Source organism: Phacochoerus africanus, chromosome 13, assembly GCF_016906955.1.
Source record: "Phacochoerus africanus isolate WHEZ1 chromosome 13, ROS_Pafr_v1, whole genome shotgun sequence".
Lineage (NCBI taxonomy): Eukaryota > Metazoa > Chordata > Mammalia > Artiodactyla > Suidae > Phacochoerus > Phacochoerus africanus.
Genome location: NC_062556.1, coordinates 66940161 through 66962340, shown reverse-complemented (window position 1 = coordinate 66962340; position 22180 = coordinate 66940161). Strand labels below are relative to the sequence as shown.

Here is a 22180-nt window from a genome sequence, read left to right as displayed (position 1 = left end):
GCACTGAGAAGGGTAGTCTCTTTTCAGTCAGCAAGGCCCCAGATGGGGAAGCAACAAAAACACAGAAAACACAAAAACACTGAAGGAAAAGATCACTGGTTCCCAGGGGCGCTGAAAGGGGAGAGAGCTCAACACATGGAGTAGAGGGGATTTTCAGGCCAGTGCAATGCTCCTCTATGATACCGTAACGGTGGATACATGTCAGTATACATTTGGCAAAATCTATAGACTGTACAACACAAAAAAATGAACCCTCATGTGAACTTGGGACTGTGAATAAGGATGTAATGATAGTGCCTCATCAATTGTAATGTGTGCATCTCACTAATGTCTGATGGTAGTAACGGGGGACCCTGTATACATGGGGATCGAGCATAGAGACCTCACTTCACTTTCTGCTTAGTTTTTTTGTAAACTTAAAACTGCTCTAGAAGATGAAGCCTATGAATTAACAAAATAACAACCAAAATCCCATATACCTTCCCTCCAGCTTAAGAAATGGATCATTTCCATAGCTGCATTTTCCCAGTGATTGATTTGCCCTTCCCCTTGACTCGGAGTTGGAAGAAAGTTTTGCTTCCTCAGTGCCCTGCTGTCAACACAGCCACTGTCAGATGCAACCATGGGGCTGCTCCACTCCCCACCTCTGCTGGCTTCCCAAACGTTCATCTGTTCTCAGGTCTGCAAAACTGTGCATCCTTCATGCCTGGCCTGGTGCATAAAGAGCCCCTCCGGGTCTCAGGTGCCCACAGGTCCCCAGGGAGAAGCAAGGTCGGGAGGCTACAGCTAAGCCTGTCTGACCCCAGAGGGGGCTGGGAAACCACTGGGAAGGGACATCTGTCATCCCAAGGAGCTGTGGTTTCTGTGACCTCAAGCCCCTAGAAAGCAGGCTCACTGCTGGGGGCTAAATTGTGTCCCTTACATCCCCACGTCGAAGCTTAACCTCTAGTGTGATTCTATCTACAGAGAGGATCTTTAGAGGGTAATTAAGGTTCAGTGAGATCATATGGGTGGGCCGTGATCTAGCAGGACTGTGGCCTTACAAGAGGACAAGATCTCACTTGCTGCTGTCTGAGGACAGTGAGAAGGTGGCTGTCTATAGGTCAAGGGCATCCTCACCAGAATTCGATCACACTGACACCATGACCTTGGACTTCAACACTGAGCAAATTACATGTCCCTTGTTCACACCACCCTGCCTGTGTATTTCGTTAAGGCTGCCCAAGCTCCAACGCCTACAGTGGCAAAACTTCTATTTCGGGCATCAAGAAGATTATCAAATGAGTGAAGAGACGCCAATTTTCTTCCCAGGCTTGATCAGCATGTATTTATACAAAACCCAGCATCGTTTCTCAGGTCACTGAGCACTGGCGCTTTTATAAAGATTGGTAGGCCAGCTTCACTGGTTTCTGAGCTCAAATGCAAGAATAAAATACAACAGGTACCTGAGTGATGGTTATGCCAGGCAGCCGGCTGGGCTCATTATTGTAAAGAACCTGAATGAATCCCCATGAAAACTGTAAAACATTTATTAATTCCACTTTTTTTTCAGATAAAGTACAAAATCAAAGAAGTCCAGAATCCACCCAACTGCTAAGTGACAAAGCAAATATTTAAACAGAGATTTACAGGCCGTAATACCGAGCTGCTCCCATTCTCGACAGGCCCATGAGACAGATAAATCATACACAGACGCCTATCTCTGCTGGCTGGGTGTGTGTGGCTCTTTGATGCGGGTGAAGTGAGTTAGGGCAGCAAGTGAAGCAGCGAGAACTCAGACTCCCTGAGTCAGGTCTGCGTGTGACTCCGGGTCAGAAACCCGACCATCCACTTCATATGCCACCTGCTCACTATAACACGTGGATGATAAAATACCTACCTCGGGGACAATTATAAAGCAGCGATTGGTAAACCAAGGCCCATGGGCCAAATCTAGCCTATAGCCTGTTTTGCTACAGCCCAAGAGCAAAGACTGGCTTTCACATTTTTAAGTATTAGGGGAAAAAAATTAAAAAATCGAAAGTAGCAATGTATCTCATGACATGGGAAAACTCTATAAAATTCAAATACCCATGCCGATAAAGTTTTATTGGAACCTGACCACTCTCATTTTACTTTGTCCACGGCTGCTCTGCGCTGCAGGGGCAGAGCTGAGTGGTTGCCATAGAAACAGCATGGCTTGCAAAGCCTAACAAATTTACTGTCTGGCTCTTTTTTGCCGACCTCCAATGTGAAGAACAAACGAGGTGCGCTGACATTTATAGCCGAGTCCACGGCACCCAGCAGAAGCTCAAGGACAGCGAGCTCCAAGTTCACAGCCACGGCAACCTGACACCTCTCTAGGCTTTTGCTAGCCTTCGGCCTCTAGCTATTAAGTACAGAGTCTGGGTTCCTAGGATCCATAGCATCTCTGCCACAAGAAGCCCAATCAGGGGTGGGGAGGGGAGCTGATTAAGAGACTTCTTGCTCCTGTGGGGCCGTCCCACAGGGACAGCAGCCTGGACTCAAGGACAACACAGGCCCGGCTTACACATAAATACAGCAATCAACTCTATTAAGTGACAAGCCATGGGACACGTCTAATTGAGGGTAGAACACAAGTGCTTACTAATTATCACTAGTTTATTTCCAATCTTGATAAACACATCTTAGACCTAGAAAGATTTTTCAAACCCTTCCTATGAAGAATGCTCTGATGTGGGCTATTGACATGATAGAAATGAAGAGAAGAGGGTGGAGAGCTGAGCTGCAAAGCTATCTGCCTGAACTTACTACCTGGGGACAAAGGTCCACTGGCTTGCATGCCAGGGACCTTGGGGGAACAACTGGTTTGAACAACCAATGGGCAAAACCAGTTGTGACAGCTCATGTCTGGGCATTTGGAGACCAACCATGCTTCCTGTTGGTTTGTCAGCTAAGTGAACAGTTTCCCAGCGTCTGGCAGAGGTAATTATCACAACAACAGTATTAAAAATAATAATGGAAACCCATCTGTGTTCATCGCAGTACTATTCCCAACAAGCAAGGGGGGAGAAACTGAAATGTCCATCAAGATGAGTGGGGAGATCCCGCCATGGTGCAGCGGAAATGAATCTGACTAGGAACCATGAAGTTGTGGGTTCGATCCCTGGCCTTGCTCAGTGGGTTGAGGACCCATCACTGCTGTGAGCTGTGATGTAGGTCGCAGAGGCAGCTTGGATCCCCCATTGCTATGGCTGTGGCCTAGGCCAGCAGCTGCAGCTCCGATTTGACCCCTAGCCTGGGAACTTTCCATAGGCCGCAGGTGTTGTTCCCCCACCAAAAAAACCCCTCAAACACGAGGGGGCATTCATGTCCCCATTTTACCTGCAAGCAAAGTAAGGCTCAGGAAGGCCAGCTGCCTGCCCAGCTCCCTGTTGCAAAGAGGCAAAGCGGGGGTGGGGATTGGGGTCAGCAGCCTGACCCACTGCTATGACACGGCCCCCCACTGAGGAGCCAGCACCGTCAGATTCCAAGAAGACCAAGACCCTGTGCTGCAATGGGAAATTCTCAAGCAAGTCTAGCTGAGAGCAGATCTGAACTCCAGCTCGCGTTTCCCTCTCCCACCTGAGTGGGGCTCGCTCGGTTTATCACTCGATCCCGCCTCTCCCAAAGCAGACCCTTCAGCCAGCCTGTGGGTGCTTTCTGCTCATTATTTCTGCCCCTGCGTGATTTTATATCACTGTGTTTTGGGGGGTACATTTTATTGAAGACAACGTGCGTGCGCGCACGTGCGCGTGTGTGTGTGTGTGTGTGTGTGTGTACACACTCCCGTGTTATAAGTGCCCAGGGTATCAACATGCTGAATACTTTACTGAATAGCACGCTGAACCTGGACAAACGGCACCCAGGAAATTAGCTCTGAGATCAGGAAACAAAACACGGCCAGGACTGCAGAGGCCCTCCGTGTACCCTCTTCTGGTCACTGACACCTAAGATCACGGGTCAATCTTGTCACAATTTGATTTTTAAATTATATGAAATTAGCTTTCAGGTTGTGAATTCGAACTGACAAAGAGCAAAACAGAGAGAGAGAGTCAGAGGAGAAGGGTCCCTGAGAGCATTTAAGGCAGCTGTGAACCCGAATCCCAGCTCCCCCATTGCTGAGCTGTGTGCCCTTCGTGAAAATGACTTAACCTTTTTTTTTTTTTTTGTCTTTTCTGGGGCTGCTCCCCTGGCATATTCAGGTTCCCAGACTAGGGGTCGAATCGGAGCTGTAGCTGCCAGCCGACACCACAGCAACGCGGGATCAGAGCCGCACCTGCAACCTACACCAGAGCTGACGGCAACGCCGGATCCTTAACCCACTGAGCAAGGCCAGGGATCGAACCTGCAACCTCATGGTTCCTAGTTGGATTGGTTAACGACTGTGCCACGACGGGAACTCCAAAAAATGACTTAACCTCTTTAAGCTTTAGCTTCCTCACCGGAAGACAGAGGGGGAGACCAGCCGGGCCCCTGGGCTCCATAAGGCCATCTCATGTCACAGACAGGTGCCAGGCTGGGGCAATTCTCTCTTGGGAAAATCCTGCAGCTAGCCTTGCTTTGCTCGAAGTCCCCACCCTCCTGCCCCTCCCACAATACGCAGTGTGTCTCTCTTATGCTGACTCGGTCCTCAGCGTGGATGGCAGCAATCTGCACAGTCAACGTCCTATATGACTGCAGATTGGAACAGTGCAGCACAAGTGGGTGGGGAGGTCTCGGACCTGCAGGCACCTCTGGCAGGTGCAGTCGTGCACACGCCCAGCATGGACAAGTGTTCAAGAGCAGAATGAATGTGATCAGCCTGTTCTGCGTTGACAACACACTTTGCATTGTCGAATTGAGCTCTGCCTTCGAAGAAATAAAAATTATGGCTATAAAAAGAGGAGGTGTAATGGGCTGGAATGAATGAGCAGCAATACATGAAATAGCGCGTGTAAACCTATTATAGTGACTTACACAGAGCTGTTACTTCCTGGAGCATATGACGGCTTCCTATTTTATAAATAAAGTTTTATTGGGACAAACCCATGCCCATTCATTTATACCACAAGGGCAGATCTGATTATCTGCAGTAGAGACCCCATGGCTTGCAAAGTCCATGACAGCAGTCACTCACAGGCCCTTTACAAGGAAAGGCTGCTGATGTCTGCTGTAGAATGTGGGCCACCTTCACTGCTGTGTTCCTGAGAACTAGAACAGCCTGGCGCACAGTAAGCGCTCCGGCAGTGGCTTTATTTGCATTACCTGAAACAATATCTATTTAAGTCATCGTGAGTGGGTTGACCGAATTTTGCAGTTGAACCTACTCCTAAACAATACAGGAAAGAAATGGTGAAATCATAAAACCCAAGACTGACAAAACTTGATACAAGTCAGCCCTGAAGGCACTCCAAAAGATTCGACAGGTCTATAAATTCTAGTTCAAAAAACAAACAAACAAACACCCATGGTCAAAACAAAAGGCACTGAACTTGAGGTCAGAGAATGTGGTTAGCATTCTAGCTCTGCCATTAGCTAACTGGCTGACCCAGATAGGGAACAATCCTCAGAGTCTCATTACCCTCAGGGCCGCTGATGTATGGTTTAGTAAGGCAACTCCAGAGTCAGGAAAGCTGCTGGGAATCATTATTGGAACATAAAATATTTATGAAACAATGTTGCATTGAACTTGCTCCATCGTATACCTATTTGTTCTCTCATCAACCTTCCTGCACCTGCACTTCTACTGATTGTATGTATTACCTGCCATCTGTCCCTTCATATCATGTGCCCTCCACCGCAGGAAGTGTGATGCTGGATGCAGTGTGGGCACCAAATAATGGACAGGTGAGTAAATGAACGTGGAATGAGATGTGGCCTGTCAGTGGTCAGCTGCCACACCAGACCAGGACCAAGAGTTTGGGAAGCTTTGATGGAATGCAAGAACAAGCAAATGGCACAGAGAGTTTGGAGGTGGCAGTGTGGCAAGAAAACACCATTTGTGCCCATTTTTAGGTGCATATGACCAGTTCCTCCCAGCCACCCCCTCAGCTCTGCATTAGTTCCAGCCAGCACCCTCTCCAACCTGATACTGTGAGCCCCCAAAGGTCTCCTGACTCCTCTCAATCAATTCCAATTTGGTGACTCCCCAGTTCTCATTTATATTTTTATTAATTTTTTGCTTTTTAGGGCCATACCGGCAGCAAGGGGTCAAATCGGAGCTGAGCTGCCAGCCTACACCACAGCCACAGCAACATGGGATCCAAGCTGCGTCTGTGACCTACACCACAGCCCATGGCAATGCTGGATCCTTAACCCACTGATCGAAGCCAGGGATCAAACCCACATCCTCATGGATACTAGTTGGGTTCTTAACCTGCTGAGCGACAGCAGAAACTCTGACAGTTCTTTTTTAAAACCATAAATCAGACCATATCCCACTCCCTTTAAAATGCATTAACAGGAGTTCCTGTTGTGGCTCAGTGGGTTAAGGACCTGATGTTATCTCTGTGAAGATGCAGGTTCAGCCCCTGGCTTCCCTCAGAGGGTTAAGGATCTGGGGTAGTGTAGGTCACAGACGTGGCTCAGATCTGGTATTGCTGTGGTTATGACATAGGCCTGCAGGTACAGCTCTCATTTGACCCCTAGCTTGGGAACTTCTACATGCCACATGTGTGGCTGTTTATTAAAAAAAAAAAAAAAAAAAAGGCATCAGCAGCTTCCCAGACACATGAACACATGAGCTCGGTACAGAACTAGGCCACTGGCTGCACGTGACCACTGAGCACCTGAAATACAGCTGATTTCAACTGAGACAGGCTAAGAATGTCACATACGTATCTGGTTCAGTGACTTAGCATGAAAAACATGGGAAACCTCTTATTCGTAGATTTCGGTGCAAATTACATGTCGAAATGATAACGATTTAGGGTGTATTCAATCATATTAAATAAACAAATTAATTTCACTTCCTAAAAACTTATTTTTTTAAAACATAATTACTAGAAAAAGCTGAAATTAAGCTTGTGGCTCACATTCTTTTTCTACTGGACAGCAATAGTACTAAAAGCCCTTTGAGAGAGATTTGGCTTCCGGCTCCCCTTTCAGCGTTTTCTCTCCCACTTCCTTCAGCAGAGCCCTCCTCTCCCACCTCTAACCTTCAGTCTTGGCAGGTTCCTCACCGCCCATATGCTTTCTGGAACATTCTACCAGATCAACACCTACTGGCCTCAGAGGACTCCGTTTCAAAGCATCTGGGAAGACTCCATGAACAGAAATGTCGTTTGCTGACCCCACCCCCCACCCAACGCCCCAAGTCTAGAGGACCACCTGCCACGTGTCCTGAACTGGCTGCTAACTCAACGTGACGCCCCACCTGGATTATAAATCTACCCCCTCTACCAACACCGCCACTGCTGGGTCCCCAGTGCAGCAGCCAATGAAAGTTCCAGGCATTCCATAGGTACTGAGTGAAAGGATAAAGAGAAAAGCAGTCAAGGAACTTCTACCCTAAAAGGGTGTCTAAGAAGAGGTAGACTCGGATAAAGCCTCAAGAAAGTACATCAGCCAAAAGAGAAGGAACAGTAAGCTCTGTGCTATATTTTGGGTTCAAATCAGCTATATCTTTTTCAAAAACAACATGACATACTTAGCAAGCTTGAACATGCTCGAACCCATGGACAACCCAATTCCATGCCTTTGGATCTGAACTACCCAAAGAAACCCTTGGCCATGAATGCACATACACACGTGCCAGTATGTTCACTGGCACATGCATTGTCTATAACAGCAAATGATGGAGTACAGCCTAAGTATTCCATCCTTTACAGCAAAGGCGGTAAGTCACGCACATCCATTCAGTGGAAGAGCAGCAAACGTGAAGAGGAAGGAAATAGATTCTAACTTGCTGAAAAAGAGAAACCTCCAGGATAAATGAACAGTGCGTGGATGGATACAGGGCACTGTGTATTGTTTCCTTATATTATCAGGTTTCACAAACATGTCTGGGTACCGAAGGACACACAAAGCGCTGGGAAGGGTGTGCGCTGGAGGAAGAGGTGGAGGGAAAGGGTGAGAGGGAAACAGTCTTTGCCGTCTCTTCCCTTTGACCTCGCTAATCAGATGCACACATTGCTTTCAAAATCAGACCACCAAGGGGTTTCGGGGTACTCTTCCAGGTGTACAGGTCTGTATGGCCGAGGAAGGTCCCAATTTATTGCCCTCTCCTGAGTCAGACAGACAGGGCAACCCAGCATCCCATGGACGTCGCCTACCGTGATCTTTTTGTGGTCGGGAAACTCGAGGCCAAAATAGTCTCCTTCCACGAGGTTGAGGTGGTTGCACACTGCGTCCAGCAGCACTTTCCCGGGGGCTCTTTGCTGGGAAGAGAAACAGCAAGAGTTAGGCTGAGACAGGCAGCCATGGAAAGAAACCGCAGCTCCCACCCCAGGAAGCCTCTCGGTTCCCGAGTCAGCAGCAGCTCGCAACCAGCCGTCTCCACGACACCCTGGCCACCAGCCCCGGGCACACTGCTGGCTCCCTGCTCTCACGCAAAGATGCTGCCATCTTCTCCCCACCCCAATCCCAGGCACTCGCCCTCTTTAAAAAAAAATAACAGACAAATACCATAAGGTATCACATGCATGTGGAATCTAAAGTAAGGAACCTAATTACACCACAGAGGCCCCGACTCACAGACACAGAGTGCAGGCTTGTGGTTGCCAGGGGGGAAGAGGATGGGGGCGGGATGGACTGGGAGTTGGGGGTTAGCAGATGCAAACTATTATATATGGACTAGATAAACAGCACGGTCCTCCTGTATAGCACAGGGAACTATGGTCAATATCCTATTAAACCATAATGGCAACAAATATGAAAAATAATGTATAGACACGTGTGTCTATATATATGTATATACATATATGCAACTGAATCGCTCTGCTGCACAGGAGAAATTAACACAACATTGTAAAGCAACTGTACTTCAATAAAATAAGATTTAAAAATAATAACACTTTTTTCTAGAGCAGCTTTCACTTTCTAGAAAATGGGGCAGGAAATGCATGCCGAGTTCCCATACATCTCTCCCCAGCACACTCAACATCCCCTATTACTAGGGTGTTGCATCAGTGTGCTACATTTGCCACAGTTGTTGAGCCGACACTGATACATTGCCATCAACCAGAGTCCAGGGTTTAATTCCAATTCACGCTGCGTTGCATGGTTCTATGGCTTAGGACAAAGGCATAATATAATACAGCCTGTGTGATCCGAAGCAGGATCACACAGGGGACGTCTCACCAGCCTAAAAATCCACCTACTCCGCCCTCCCCTCCCCCTTCCCTCTTGAACCCCCTGGAACCCCGGATCTTTTTACGGTCTCTACGGTGTTGCCTCTGTCTTGTCCACAGTGTCATATGGTTGGACTCATACAGTATGTAGACGTTTATTTATCTATTTTGCTTTTTAGGGCCACACCCGCAGCACATGGAGGTTCCAGGCTAGGAGTCCAATCAGAGTTACAGCTGCCGGCCCATGCTGCAGCCACAGCCGTGCAGGATCCGAGGAGCCGTGTCTGCAAACTACATCACAGCTCATGGCAACACCAGTTCCTCAACCGACTGAGCGAGGCCAGGGATCAAACCTGCAACCTCATGGTTCCTAGTCGGATTCATCTCCGCTACACTATGATGGGACTTCCTAGTGTGTAGACTTTTCTTCTTTCACTTAGTGATCTGCATTTATGGTGCCTCCGTTCTTGTCAGGGTGCGACAGTCCATTTTTTTCTACTGCAGAATCACACACTGCTGTGTGGACGGACCACAGCTTCTCTGCCTCTTCACCTGCTGAGGGGCATCTTGGTTTTCAACGTTTGTCAATTATGAATAAAGACGCTATAAACATGTGTGTGCCGTCTTGCATGGACATAAGTTTTCAACTCATGATCCCATGCCCTTCTGCGGAAGTGGAAAGCCTGAATGAATACAATGATTCATTCTACTGTATGATACGTAGTTAAGTAGCTCTGTGTCTGTCTCGTCAATGAAATGCTGGGCGACTTGTTCGCCTTTATATTCCCATGGGCTCAGCAAAGCATCTGGTCACTCGTCGTTTACTGGAATCAATACGACACACCCAGCTTCTATGCACTGAATCTATAGGCAAAGGGGAGAGGACACAGAAGAGGCCAATTTCTCCCCTCAAGAGCAGAGAATCGTATGTCTTGGTTTCTCACTATCTGATAGATTCTTAATGACCCTCTGACAAAATGGGTCCAATTCCACCACACAGATCAAACGCGGCGGGAAAAATGTTTCAAGGACATCGAGGTCTCCAGTTACGGGTTTAATACTTTCACCTCCACTCTGATAAGAGCAGAGCAATTTAGGAACCAATTAGTAACCCAGGAAACGAAGTGACAGAGGAGTCAGAGCCTGACAAGTACAAGGAAGGGCACGTCCATCAGGCTGCCCAACAGTGAGACCTGAGGAGCTGTCAAAGATGCTTCAGTGTCCAGCATCTTTTTGTAGGCACCACTTTATGCTCCCATATTCCTCATCGCTGAAAACCAGCAGATATTCACAGCTATCGAAGGGCATGCAGTGTTCTCCACGGATAACCCCAAACTCCCCAGGCTCTAGACTTGAATGCCTGGTTCGAGGGTAAATGGGAGTCATTTCACTTGCGCTCACAGCGAGAGTAACGTGTGATGGTGTGTCAGCTCCATTCTTGTCTGACACGTGCCCTCCACCCCATCCTGTGCACACACACACACCTGCATGTACCCAGTGTTACCAACTCCAGGGATTATGGGTCACTGGTCTCATTTCCCACCTCTTTGGCCCAATAGTGTGCCCTTGGCCATGTGGACAGCACTTGGGAATGCACCAGGCAGGCCCACGGGGCCCTGGGTTCAAGCTCTCACACCCACAGGGCCATGTGAATCACTTAGGCACAGCTCTTTGCTGGAGGCCCTCCTCTCTGTCCAGTAAAATCAGCAGAGGCCAGTAAGAGCACGGTCAAGATGGGCCAGGTGCTGAGAAGGTTTGGCGGAATTCTGGTATCAGAAGATTTAAGAGAAGACCACTTTGGGGACATTCCCGTAGGGGCTCAGCAGTAACGAATCCGACTAGGATCCATGAGGATGAGGGTTTGATACGTGGCCTTGCTCAGTGGGTTAAGGATCTGGCGTTGCTCTGAGCTGTGGTATAGGTCACAGATGCAGCTCAGATCTGGTGTTGCCGTGGGCTGTGGCGTAGGCTGGCAGCTTCAGCTCTGATTAGACCCCTAGTCTGAGAACCTCCATATGCCTTGGGTATGGCCCTAAAAAAAAAAAAAAAAAAAGAGAGAGATAGAGAGAGAGAGAGAGAGAGAGAGAGAGAGAGAGAAAGACCACTTTCCAGTTTCCCTATACGTCTTTCTCACAATTCTTGACATTTTCTATTTGTTACAAAATGAACCACCCATTATCTGACCAGCTGGCAGGCACTCACGTTTCCCAAAGAATTCCTGGAACTAAGTGAACTTGATAACTTCATCTAGATTTACAGAGTCTGGGAACTGAGACTCCAATTCAACACGAGGAGTCTAAACAAGTAAAAAAATCAATACACAGTGGATGCCTTTATGGAATGAAGTCCAACTAAGCAATTTATAGACACTCCGAGGAGAGGTCAGGGTACCATGTGAATCAGAGCCTTTGCTGAGTCAGCAGATTTCTGTGACCATCCCAAGCTTATTTCGGTAGTAATAAGAGGCTGGAAATAGATGCTTGGAATCTAGTTAGTAAGTGATAGAAGCCTAGTTGCAAGCCTTAAAACTTGCCTTAAAATTTATAATTTTGTGCAAATCTTTGCTGCAAAATAGCTTTTTGATGGAACTCAAATTTTTATACAGGGAGAAGTTAGAGTTTGAATGAAACTATAGCTCCTAAAATGCATCTGTACGATAGGTGTCTTTAATGCATTGTATGCATTCGCCTTGAACGCTGTATATTCAGGATACAAGGAAAGCCAGTAGGCAGCATTGCTAGAAAGAACTTCTAAGGGCTGAACTGCAGTTACTACGTGACCATTTCATGGGCGGATAGAGACAGCATTAGCATTACAAGGTACAGCAGGCAGCTATGGCCTAAAATGCTTCCAGACATCACGACAGCAGCGTCCAGGGACCTGATCCCCTTTCTTTTAGGAATTGGCATAGAAGTGTCCCGGTTTATCCATACTCCCAGGGCTAAGTTCTGCTTCAGAGAGAGCATCTCAGAGAAGGGAAGCAAGAGAAGAGTTTATCCTCACTCTTTAAGAAAAATTACCCCCCCCTTTCCTTCCAAGAGTGGCTTTCCGCCATCGGTTCAGAGGTCATTTCTCTACACTTGACTCCAATGAGGCTTTTTGAACTTCGCATGAAAAGTAATTCTGTTTAATGTATATGTAGATATATACATATCCTGCTTCACTTTGCTGCATGCCTGAAACTAAGACAATATTGTAAGTCAACTATACCACGATCAAATTTTTTTTAAAAAAGTAATTCCGTTTAAGATCACACCACGGGCGTTCCCATCATGGCTCAGCACAAACGAATCTTGATTAGTATCTGTGAGGACACAGGTTCAATCCCTGGCCTCGCTCCATGGGTTAAGGATCCAGCGTTGCCATAAGCTGTGGTGCAGGCCGGCAGCTACAGCTCCAATTGGACCCCTAGCCTGGGAACCTCCATAGGCTACAGGTGTGGCCCTAAACAGACAATAAATAAATAAATAAAACGATAAAATCAAATAAAATCACACCACAGAGTGTAAAACGGATGGTGGCAATGGTCACATAAGACCGTGAATGTACTTCCTGCCTCTGAGATGTACACTTAAAATTGGCTAAAAATGTTTATTTTTACCCCAAAATGCAGGAAAACAAGCAAAAATAAAAAAGGAACTGAGGCTGTTGTTCACGTCTCTCTATGACTGAGGAGGGTCACGGCAGGAGAATCTGTTTCAAGTATTTTTAAGAACAAGCAGATAGCGAATCTACTTCCTTTACCTTAGACCTTAGAAAATACTGAGGGTAGGACCCCAGCTCAAGCTGAGTGGCTGTGAAAGAGCCTTGGGGAGAATGAGTGGATAATCGTATGTGTGGACTAAAGCGCTGTTAATATGTCCCAGCACCAAGGGCTCTTTGAAGTGTCTGGCAAAAAAAAAAAAAAAAAAAAGCAAAATATGAACAACGTTGGAAGGAACGATAAATGCATCGGGGGCGGCCTTTGCACCGGACAGGTGATTGGGTTCCCCAGCTATAAATCCACGAGGCCTTTGTGGCTGCAACAAACCTATAAATGAGGTGGTAACGTCTGAAGGTGGGGGAACGTGGCAACAGCACAGATGAAGCCGACAGAGCGCAAAGAAGAGATGCTCAGAAAAATGCATCTGTTAAAGGTATTTTTCTCAGAGAGCAGCCTACAAAAGACACACACACAGCGCACATGCTTATATTTATGGCTGCACAAACTATCACATGAGGAAGGGAAACCAAATACCTTAGGCATCATTTATTTATTTTTTTGAATTGTTATTTCCCCAGTACAAACTTAGGCATCATCTCAAAACCTCTTTATGTTCCTAATGGTTTCGCATGAAAGGGGTCTTAGGAACCTCTGAGACTCCCATAGCCTCCAAGAAACTAAGAGTCTGGCCAACCCCACACATGGCGGGTCTTGATTAAAATATTCCAGACGTGTACTCCTTATAGAAAAGACACCAAATAGTAATTCCAGGTTATATTTTGGAGAACAAACCAGTGCTTAGGGAAACCACATAACCAAATTTTTGTCTCTTGTTTCTTATTGGCTACTTTTAATTATACTCCAAGAGGCATCTGCATTTTAATCTCATGCCCAAATACGGTGGCTGATTGCTCACCGTGTGTCCCCACCGCTCTCTCCACTTTGAATAGGCTTTTCATGAACTCCTGTAACATTAAATTTTAGGAGGAGGTTTACATTTTTCGGGAGTGTCTGCTAACTCGGCACTGAATTAATAAATAGCAGCAACATTCACCAAGAGCGTCAAGCTATTCAAAATTGTGACTCCACATTGCTTTGGTTTATTGTGCCTTTAAAATATGTCTGTGCCTTCGGGTTTCATGAGGAAGTATTTTCTGTCTCCTCTGAAAGAATAAAGACAATTCTTTTTGGGTTGGAAATAAGATCTACTCCCTTTGCCCACCTCCTCAAAGGGGCTGAACAAAGGATTCACCCTACTTAATACAAGCTAAAGCCTGCCTCTCTGAAATCAGCGCATAGAAATCTATAAAGACATGGACAACATTTGACCAAGTTTACAAAATGTGCATCTGCCGAGGTTTCTGAGAGCTGTTTCTGAAAGGTTTTTTTTTTTCCCTGGTTTGGGATTACGGTAACCATGACAACCAGGGCCTGCTTTTCTCCAGCAGGGGGGAAGGAAGGGCTTCTCTCAAAGGCCCTGGCTCTCTTCTTCCTACCGCTAATGCCTATGAGAATACTATTCAGGTTTCCATAACCCACCAACCTCCAACACATCTGATCTCAGCGTGTCATGTACACTGCAGACTTCCTTCTGGCCCTCGGGCAGTTTTGACCAGGTGGGGCGAGGCAGTAATAACTTTGTTGGCTTAGGGAGCCTGGGCTCCATCTACCAAGTAGTCACGTGCAGGCCCTGTGCTAGGGGCCTAGGGAATGGAAATCAGTACGACAATGTCACTCTCCAAGCAAGGGTTAGATCATAAACCAGCTAAATTAGTATATATGCTAAGTCCTATGATAGAGAGAGAGAGAGAGAGTGGTAGAGAGAGAGACGGAGGGAGAGAGAGAGACAGAGCACACACACGCCAGTGTCTCTTCTTATAAGGTCACTAATCCTACAGGATCAGGGTTCCACCCTTATGACCTCCGTTGATCGTACCTGCTTCCTCATTCCAAATACAGCCACAGTGGGGCAGCAGGGACACCATCCAGTCCGCAGGACATGAAGCCATGAAAGGCCTGGAGACACTGTTGACCCCTTAGGATCAATGTAAGAATTAAATAAAACCATGACCACAAAGTTACCTAGCAGACAGCCTGGCCCCTCACACAAGTTCTCTGCCATTGTTGCTTCTCCTGCGATGGGGAAGTGTTAATTTATAGAACTGATGGTGGAGGAATGGGGTGACATTGAGAAGACTGTCCCATTTCCTAACCCATAGGTATCTCTACAACGTACCCGATGGAAGGGCTGACTACCTCATCCGTGTGCTGTATGACCATGTCCCCAAGGGCAGAGTCCACACTGGGGCCCTGCTAATTTTTCCCTAGAATCCTGCTGGAGGTGATTCAGAGCAGAGCTTCTCCAGGTGGCATGCCCACCCACCACCTGCAGACCTTAATAAGATGCAGACACTGATTGGAGAGGGTTGGGATGAGGCCTGAGTTTCTAAGAAGCAGCCAGGGGATGCTGCAAAGACTCTGCCTTGAGAGCAAGGTACCCAGTCACGGTGAGTTGCTACCAAATGACACGTGCACCCTCGGGAGGCAGGGCTGGTGCATTCAGTGGTCTCTCAGCTCCAATTTCCATTTGGGGATAATGTCAAGCTTGAGACTCAATCACACCCAAAAACAAAAGCAAAAAGCAAACAAAAAAAACACCAAACCCACTGTTATGGGCTGAATTGGGTCTCAAAAAGATATAGTGAAGCTCTAAGTTCCAGTACCTGTAAACACCACTCTTTGCAGACGCGATTAAGTTCAGATGAGGTCACTGGGCTAGAACCTAACCCCACAGGACTGGTGTCCTCACAAGATGGTGTGAAGACAGAGACACACGGGGAGCAGGTTGTGTGATGACAGAGACAGACAGGTGGCCTGGCTGCGAGCCATGGAACACCAAGGATGGACGGCCCCCAGCAGAAGTTGGAAGATGCAAGGATTTTCCCCAGAGCCTTGGAGGGAGCAAGGCCTTGCTGACACCTTGATTCTGGACGTCTAGCCTCCAGCAAGAGAGACAATAGATTTCTTCACGTTTCAAGCCACCAGCTTGTGGTACGTTGTCACAGCAGCTCTAGCAAACACATACAGCCACCTGCCGTAGTGCTGTTACCCAACTCTTAGCCACCTGGGGACAGAGACAACGCGGTCACGGTCTGCACTGTCCCTTTTGAACAAAGAGATTATAACAAAATAACGCAATAAGTAGATGCCATGACATAAACATCCTCACCTTTGAAACTTCTCTAGCTCAAAAATCACATAAACTCAGTAAGTAGTAGACTAATTGGAGAAAGCAATGGATTTTTTTCCCATCCTCACAAAGGAACTGTGAAGCAAAAGTCCAATGCAATTTGAGAAATTCCCCAGGAACCCACCTTTCGGTGCATAAAGATATTCTTAAAAATTTTAGCACAAGGCCACAGCCAGACTGGGCTCAACACAGACGATAAAGAAGGTGAGACGTGTAGCTAAAGATGGCAGACTGAATGAATACACACAGCTTATCTCCATCCCAAAACTCTGCTTCCATAACAGTGAAAGAGGAGTTCCCTGGTGGCTTAGTGGGTTAAGGACTGGGCATTGTCACTGCTGTGGCTTGGATGGCGTCTGTGGCCCAGGTTTAATCCCTGGCCTGGGGACTTTCACAGGCTGCAGGCGTGTCCTCCCCTCAAAAAAAGTTATCTAAGAAAAAAAACAGTAAAAGAATGAAAAAGGGAATAAAGTCATCGAAAAGAGAGAAAATGAGAGAATATTTAGCAGGGGAGAGAGTTCCCCCAAATTCTAGAAAATGACAGAGGAGAAAGCTGCAGTCTAATTATAGAGGAGAGGAGAGGCAGCCATGAGGAAGCAGCCAGATCCCGCCGAACTCCCCAAAAGGTCAGCAACCAAGACGCCAGGTACTTCCGATAATGCAGGGAGAGTAAAAAAAACTTTTAAAAACCCTGTAATTTGTATCCTCATATAGCTCAGAGTTTATAACTAACCTAACCCCAGAAAGTTATAAAAAGGAATATTTGGTTCACAAGAAAGAGCTCTTAGAAATAAAAAAGCAGCACAGCAGAAATAAAAATGTCACTGGGAGAGTTTCAAGATACAGTTGAAAACTCTCTTAGAAACCAGACCAGGCGAAAAAGGGGTGGCAGCGAGGACAGGAGGCGAGACGTGTCGAGGCTCAATTAAGAGGTCCAGCAGCTGAATGGGGAAGGTGTTTCTCATGCTGTGTCTCCAGCATCTCAGAAGACTTGGGGAGGTAGGGTTATATAATCATTAACCACTGCAACTCTGGTGGCACCTGCCTTCTTGCAAATCCCCTATCTCTCTCTGCTACATGGCAATGTGATCTGGAGCGCATTACTCTTTGGGCCTCAGTTGCTGCTTCTGCAAAATGGGCACAGGACCAAAACACTTCCTAAGACTGGTGACGATTAAATGACTCTGTGTACACCAAGCCTGAAGACGGTACCCAGAAGTCAGCCAGCTCTACCTGGTCTAAGGAAAGGAAGGAGAGAGAGGGGAGTGGGAGACAGAGGGGAGAGGAGGGGGAGGGGAGAGGAGGAGGAAAATGACTCAAAACCCAACAGGGGATGGAGGGGCAGCCTCAGCCGTGTGATCACCATTGCTGTGAGGTGCCAAGCAGAGCAAGAACAGGAACGACAAATTTAAACCCCAAGTCTGGGGAGCCGGGACAAGGCTTTCGTTCTGGGAGAAGGTAGCTAAATGTTTAGGCCCGCCCATCTGCTAGGTGCACAAACACTGCAATTCTTCCCTCCCGCTGCTGCGGCTCCAAGGGTGGCCACGGCGTCTGCGGGGACACACTGTGCTCCTTGTTCCCTCTGCACTGAGCCCCAGCGTCCAGAACACTCATTAAACACACTTCAGATTGGATTTCAGAGTCCTGACTCGGGCGGGGAAGAGAATGGGCCCTTTCAGCAACTTGGCTGTAATTTAGCTCCGCTTCTAACCACAGCGTCCTTCGCACAGAGCCGCCCGGCTTCCTTCTTTCCAAGACTCCGGGCGCGCGCATGCGCAAGTCCGCGCCCAGGCACGTGCAGGAGAGGATTTCGCTTGCTTTTCTTGCAAACCCATAATGTGCGAAAAGGAAAAATGTTTATGGGGAATTTGGCTAATTACAGTGCAGGATGTGTCGGCTCTTGACCTCGGGCAATTCACTGCTTTCTGATCACCTTTAGAAAGTGGATGAATGTTAAGAGTCTACTATTGACTGAGATACAAAAATCTTGCTTGACATCTTGTTACTTTAAATACCCATGAGACGGGGGACAGAGACTCCGGCAGATAATGCATAAAGCAAGTGTAAAGAGATCCCGCCGCTCACGAAAAGCATGGCGCCCTTTCCAGCAACACTTGGGCCTTTTCCTTATTTTTATTTAGTTGGATGCTTTTCTCTCTGGACCCAGTGCTCTAATTAAACCTCAAAAGTGCATGCAGCCTGCTGAGCGTGAACTTTATGAAAATACAGCTGATAGCGGACCTTGGCCCCCAAAATCATTATCCCAAAGGAAGAATGAAAAGTAGATTTTATTGAATTTAGCTTAACGTTTGAACGGAAAGGTTAAGGCTTTGTAAAAACCCAGCAACACACGTGGTTTCTGCCTCTCATTTTTCTTCATGTGCAAACAGGGCTCTTCCGCCGTGTTTCTGAAACACAGCTATTATCCAGAACCACCTCCGAGGCTCTCCAGAACATTAAACGAAAGAAATCATTTAAAATGTTTACAGATGCTTTTGACAGAAAACATTTTTAATGTTTTTCAATCAGTAGGGAGGATGGGCATCGTTTCTCAATCCTGAAAAGGCCATTTTTAGATTATTTTTTATGCATAAGGTTTTTAAATTAAAAATAGGTAACGCAAGGGGTGAAAACATAACTTTCTGGATCCTTTAAGAAATCCAGGCTCTGGAGTTTCCAGAAAACTTCTAAAAGAAATACTAATATTTCTCCACCTTTTTCGTGTACTTCTCAGATTTGAGAGTCTGTGAACCATGGAAGTGATGGGAGTGTCCGTGCACTCCCGCCCCCACCTGAAAGGATGGTTTTTGTATCTGAAAGGAGGTCAGAGTTCCAAGCAAAGAGCTAGGACTTCTCTTTCTTTGAAAACCTGGAAAGCTCGGAAGAACATAAGTACAGAGGCTGCAGACGTAGGGAAACGAAACAAGTTAAGGATGTAACAAAAATACAAGATGCATGACTATTACAATGATGGTTGCCAGGGGCAGGCAGTCAGCTAGGGATGGGGCATGCTTTTAGGTTTCTTTTTCTCTTTACGGTTGCACCTGTGGCACATGGATGTGCCCAGGCTCTGGGTCACATCAGAGCTGCAGCTGCTGGCCTACACCAAAGCCATAACCACGTGGGATGGATGCAAGCCTTGGCTGCAACCGCCACCACAGCTCACGGCAACGCTGGATCCTTAACCCACGGAATGAGGCCAGGGATAGAAGCCATATCCTTACCGACACTGTGTCAGGTTCTTAACCCACTGGGCCACAACGGGAACTCCGGGAATTCTTATTTAATGGGTACAGAGCTCAGGTTGGGAAAATGAGCGTTCTGCAAATGGATGGGGGTGCTGGTCGCACAGCAGTGTAAACGTGCTTGTTGCCACTGAACTGTATGCTAAGGAGGGCCAAAGTTATTTTAATTTAGGTGTGTTTTACTACAACAACAACAAAAAAGGAAAAATATCTAAAAACACTGAGAGTCTATTGAAGGAACTGATACATTCAGGGGTGAGGGGTAAGAAAAAGTCAAGCACCGTAAGAAGTATTTTCATCAAAGAGCAGAACCTACCATTTGCAACACTTTCCATGGACGAACCCATTCCTATTTCATATAAATACAAGCGAGATTACATGTGAAAGTAGCGCAAGTGGGGGACGACACGGGTTCTGGTGTCGCCACACTGTAACCTCAATACCTGACGACGCAGGCACTGACTTTCCTTTCTAAGCAATGGAATAGGGATGTCCCCTAAAGAGGTGGCAGGGAGACAACTACATGTAAACAGCCATCAGGGCCAGGCACCAGGACTAGCATTTAGCCGAGTCTCGATAGATCTTAGTTAACTGTTAGGCTCCGTGTTTAGTGGAAACCTTTTCCAAGGTATTTCCAGCTTTTAGTAGCTATGCAAATTCCCTCTGGAACATGTTTAAGCCTCACTACACTTTAACCACTTAGGAAATACAATTTATACTTATCTTTATATTCCAGTATCTTCCTTTTTTTTTTTTTTTTTGGCTTTTTGTTTTTTTCTAGGGCCGCACCCACAGCATATGAAGATTCCCAGGCTAGGGGTCTAATCGGAGCTGTAGCCCCAGACCTACACCCCAGCCACAGCAACACAGTATCTGAGCTGCCTCTGTGACCTACACCACAGCTCACGGCAATGCCGGATCCTTGACCCACTAAGCGAGGCCAGGGATCGAACCTGCAACCTCATGGTTCCTAGTCGGATTCGTGAACCACTGAGCCACAACAGGAACTCCTCCAATATCTTCTGATGAGGGGTTGGAGAATGAGAGAGTGGATTTGAGGAGAAGGAACCAACTCTATGATCTATATACTCAGAAAACCACTAAAAGGCAAAAAAAATTGTATGTGTTCACTGTTGTTACCAGTTCTCTCCTGCCAGCATCTTGCCAGAGTAAGACAAAATAGAAGCCCATAGATCCTAAACTTGGGAAGAAGAAACTTACACATAAGTAGAACAAAACCACAGAAGGCACAACCAAATATACTAACAGTCTATTAGAAGGGGTGAAAGAGTCTGAATGAAACGCCTTTTTCCTTTCAGTATCAAGCACGCGGGTCCTTGGCTGTGGATAAACCGCAGCGCTGACAACCAAGATCATTCTGCCTGGTTCACATACGGCTCCTTTAAGTTCTCACAAATTCAATCCAGAGGCACACGGATCACCAGCCCGGATGTAATTGAGGAACGAATTCCAGTAGAGCAGTGGCGACAAGGGGATCGCTGAAGGTCAGGTTCACCTGGAGACTTCAGCCCACCTGCCTCCTCCAACTGGCACATCCCTAGAGTCTGCAGGAAAAGCTGGAAAAGGAACCCCGCCCCCGCCCCAACAGGTCCATTCCCCGCACGCACTCAGGCACACAGGGATGCCTATGTGGGGCACTGGGAGCTTGGAAGCCACGTAGCTTACTTTTAGGAGTTTCTTCTCTGAGTCACCACTTTGAATACCTTTTTTTTTTTCTTGACAATTCCCTTGCATTTCTGCACTGCTTTTGACCTCTGTCACTTATGGTCACCATCGGACTTACTACCTAAATAATTCCTTTTTTTTTTTTCTTCTTGACAATTCCCTTGCATTTCTGCACTGCTTTTGACCTCTGTCACTTATGGTCACCATCGCACTTACTACCTAAATAATTCCCATGGAGCCTCTCAAGTCAGGTCTGTCCACACCAGCCATCTCCTAAATTAGACTTATCACTCCTCTGCTCAAAACGCAAGCGTAAAAGCCAGAGTCGTTACGATGGAAAACCAGGCCCCGGGGGCCTGCTCCACAGTGTGACCCTGTCCCCCGTGTCTCAGGTCACATCCAATTTCCTTCCCTCTCGCTCATGCCGCTCTGGCCACTCTGTCCTCTTTGTTCTCTGAGCACATCAAGCACACATCAGCCTCAGGGCCTTTGCACGGGCTGCTCCCACACCTGGAACCCTCTGCCGTCTCCCCAGACATCTTTAGGGATAATTCTCTCATCTCTTTTGAATCTTTGCACAAACATTGGCTTCTCAGGAGGGCTGCCCCCAAACCCCCTACTTATAACTGCAATTTATCGCCACACCTCCCTCCTCCTATTTTGGTCTATTTCTTTTCATTTTTCCCCTTCCAGTTATCACTCCCGAGCATCCCAAACGATGCATCTCTTCATAATGTTGTCTGTCCCTGGTAGATGCACACTCTGGGGAACGTGAACCTTCATCTGTTTTGTTCCTTAGAACAGCATGATACACAGAGGGCGCTCATAAGAATCTGCTGAATGGATGAACATGGCATCATTCTCAAGCCCGAATTCTCATGGAGAGACTCTCGCAGCACAGTCCTTAAAAACAATGCTGCCCTGGGATCTAGATTTGAAAGCCAATTGGAAAATATATTTCTATTTCAAGACCATGTTCAGCAGAGAGTTCGCATCTTCCAAAAGCCACACGTGGGAACCACTC

The 22180-nt window shown here is 47.0% G+C and overlaps 1 protein-coding gene across 1 annotated transcript in view; it reads right to left on the bottom strand.

Annotated features, from left to right (window-relative positions):
• FARP1 (FERM, ARH/RhoGEF and pleckstrin domain protein 1) overlaps positions 1-22180 on the bottom strand; it is a 310977-nt gene that overhangs the window by 105268 nt on the left and 183529 nt on the right. The window contains exon 3 of the mRNA XM_047756233.1: positions 8256-8360. Coding sequence (XP_047612189.1) covers positions 8256-8360 — 105 coding nt within the window. The remainder of the gene's footprint in view (positions 1-8255; positions 8361-22180) is intronic.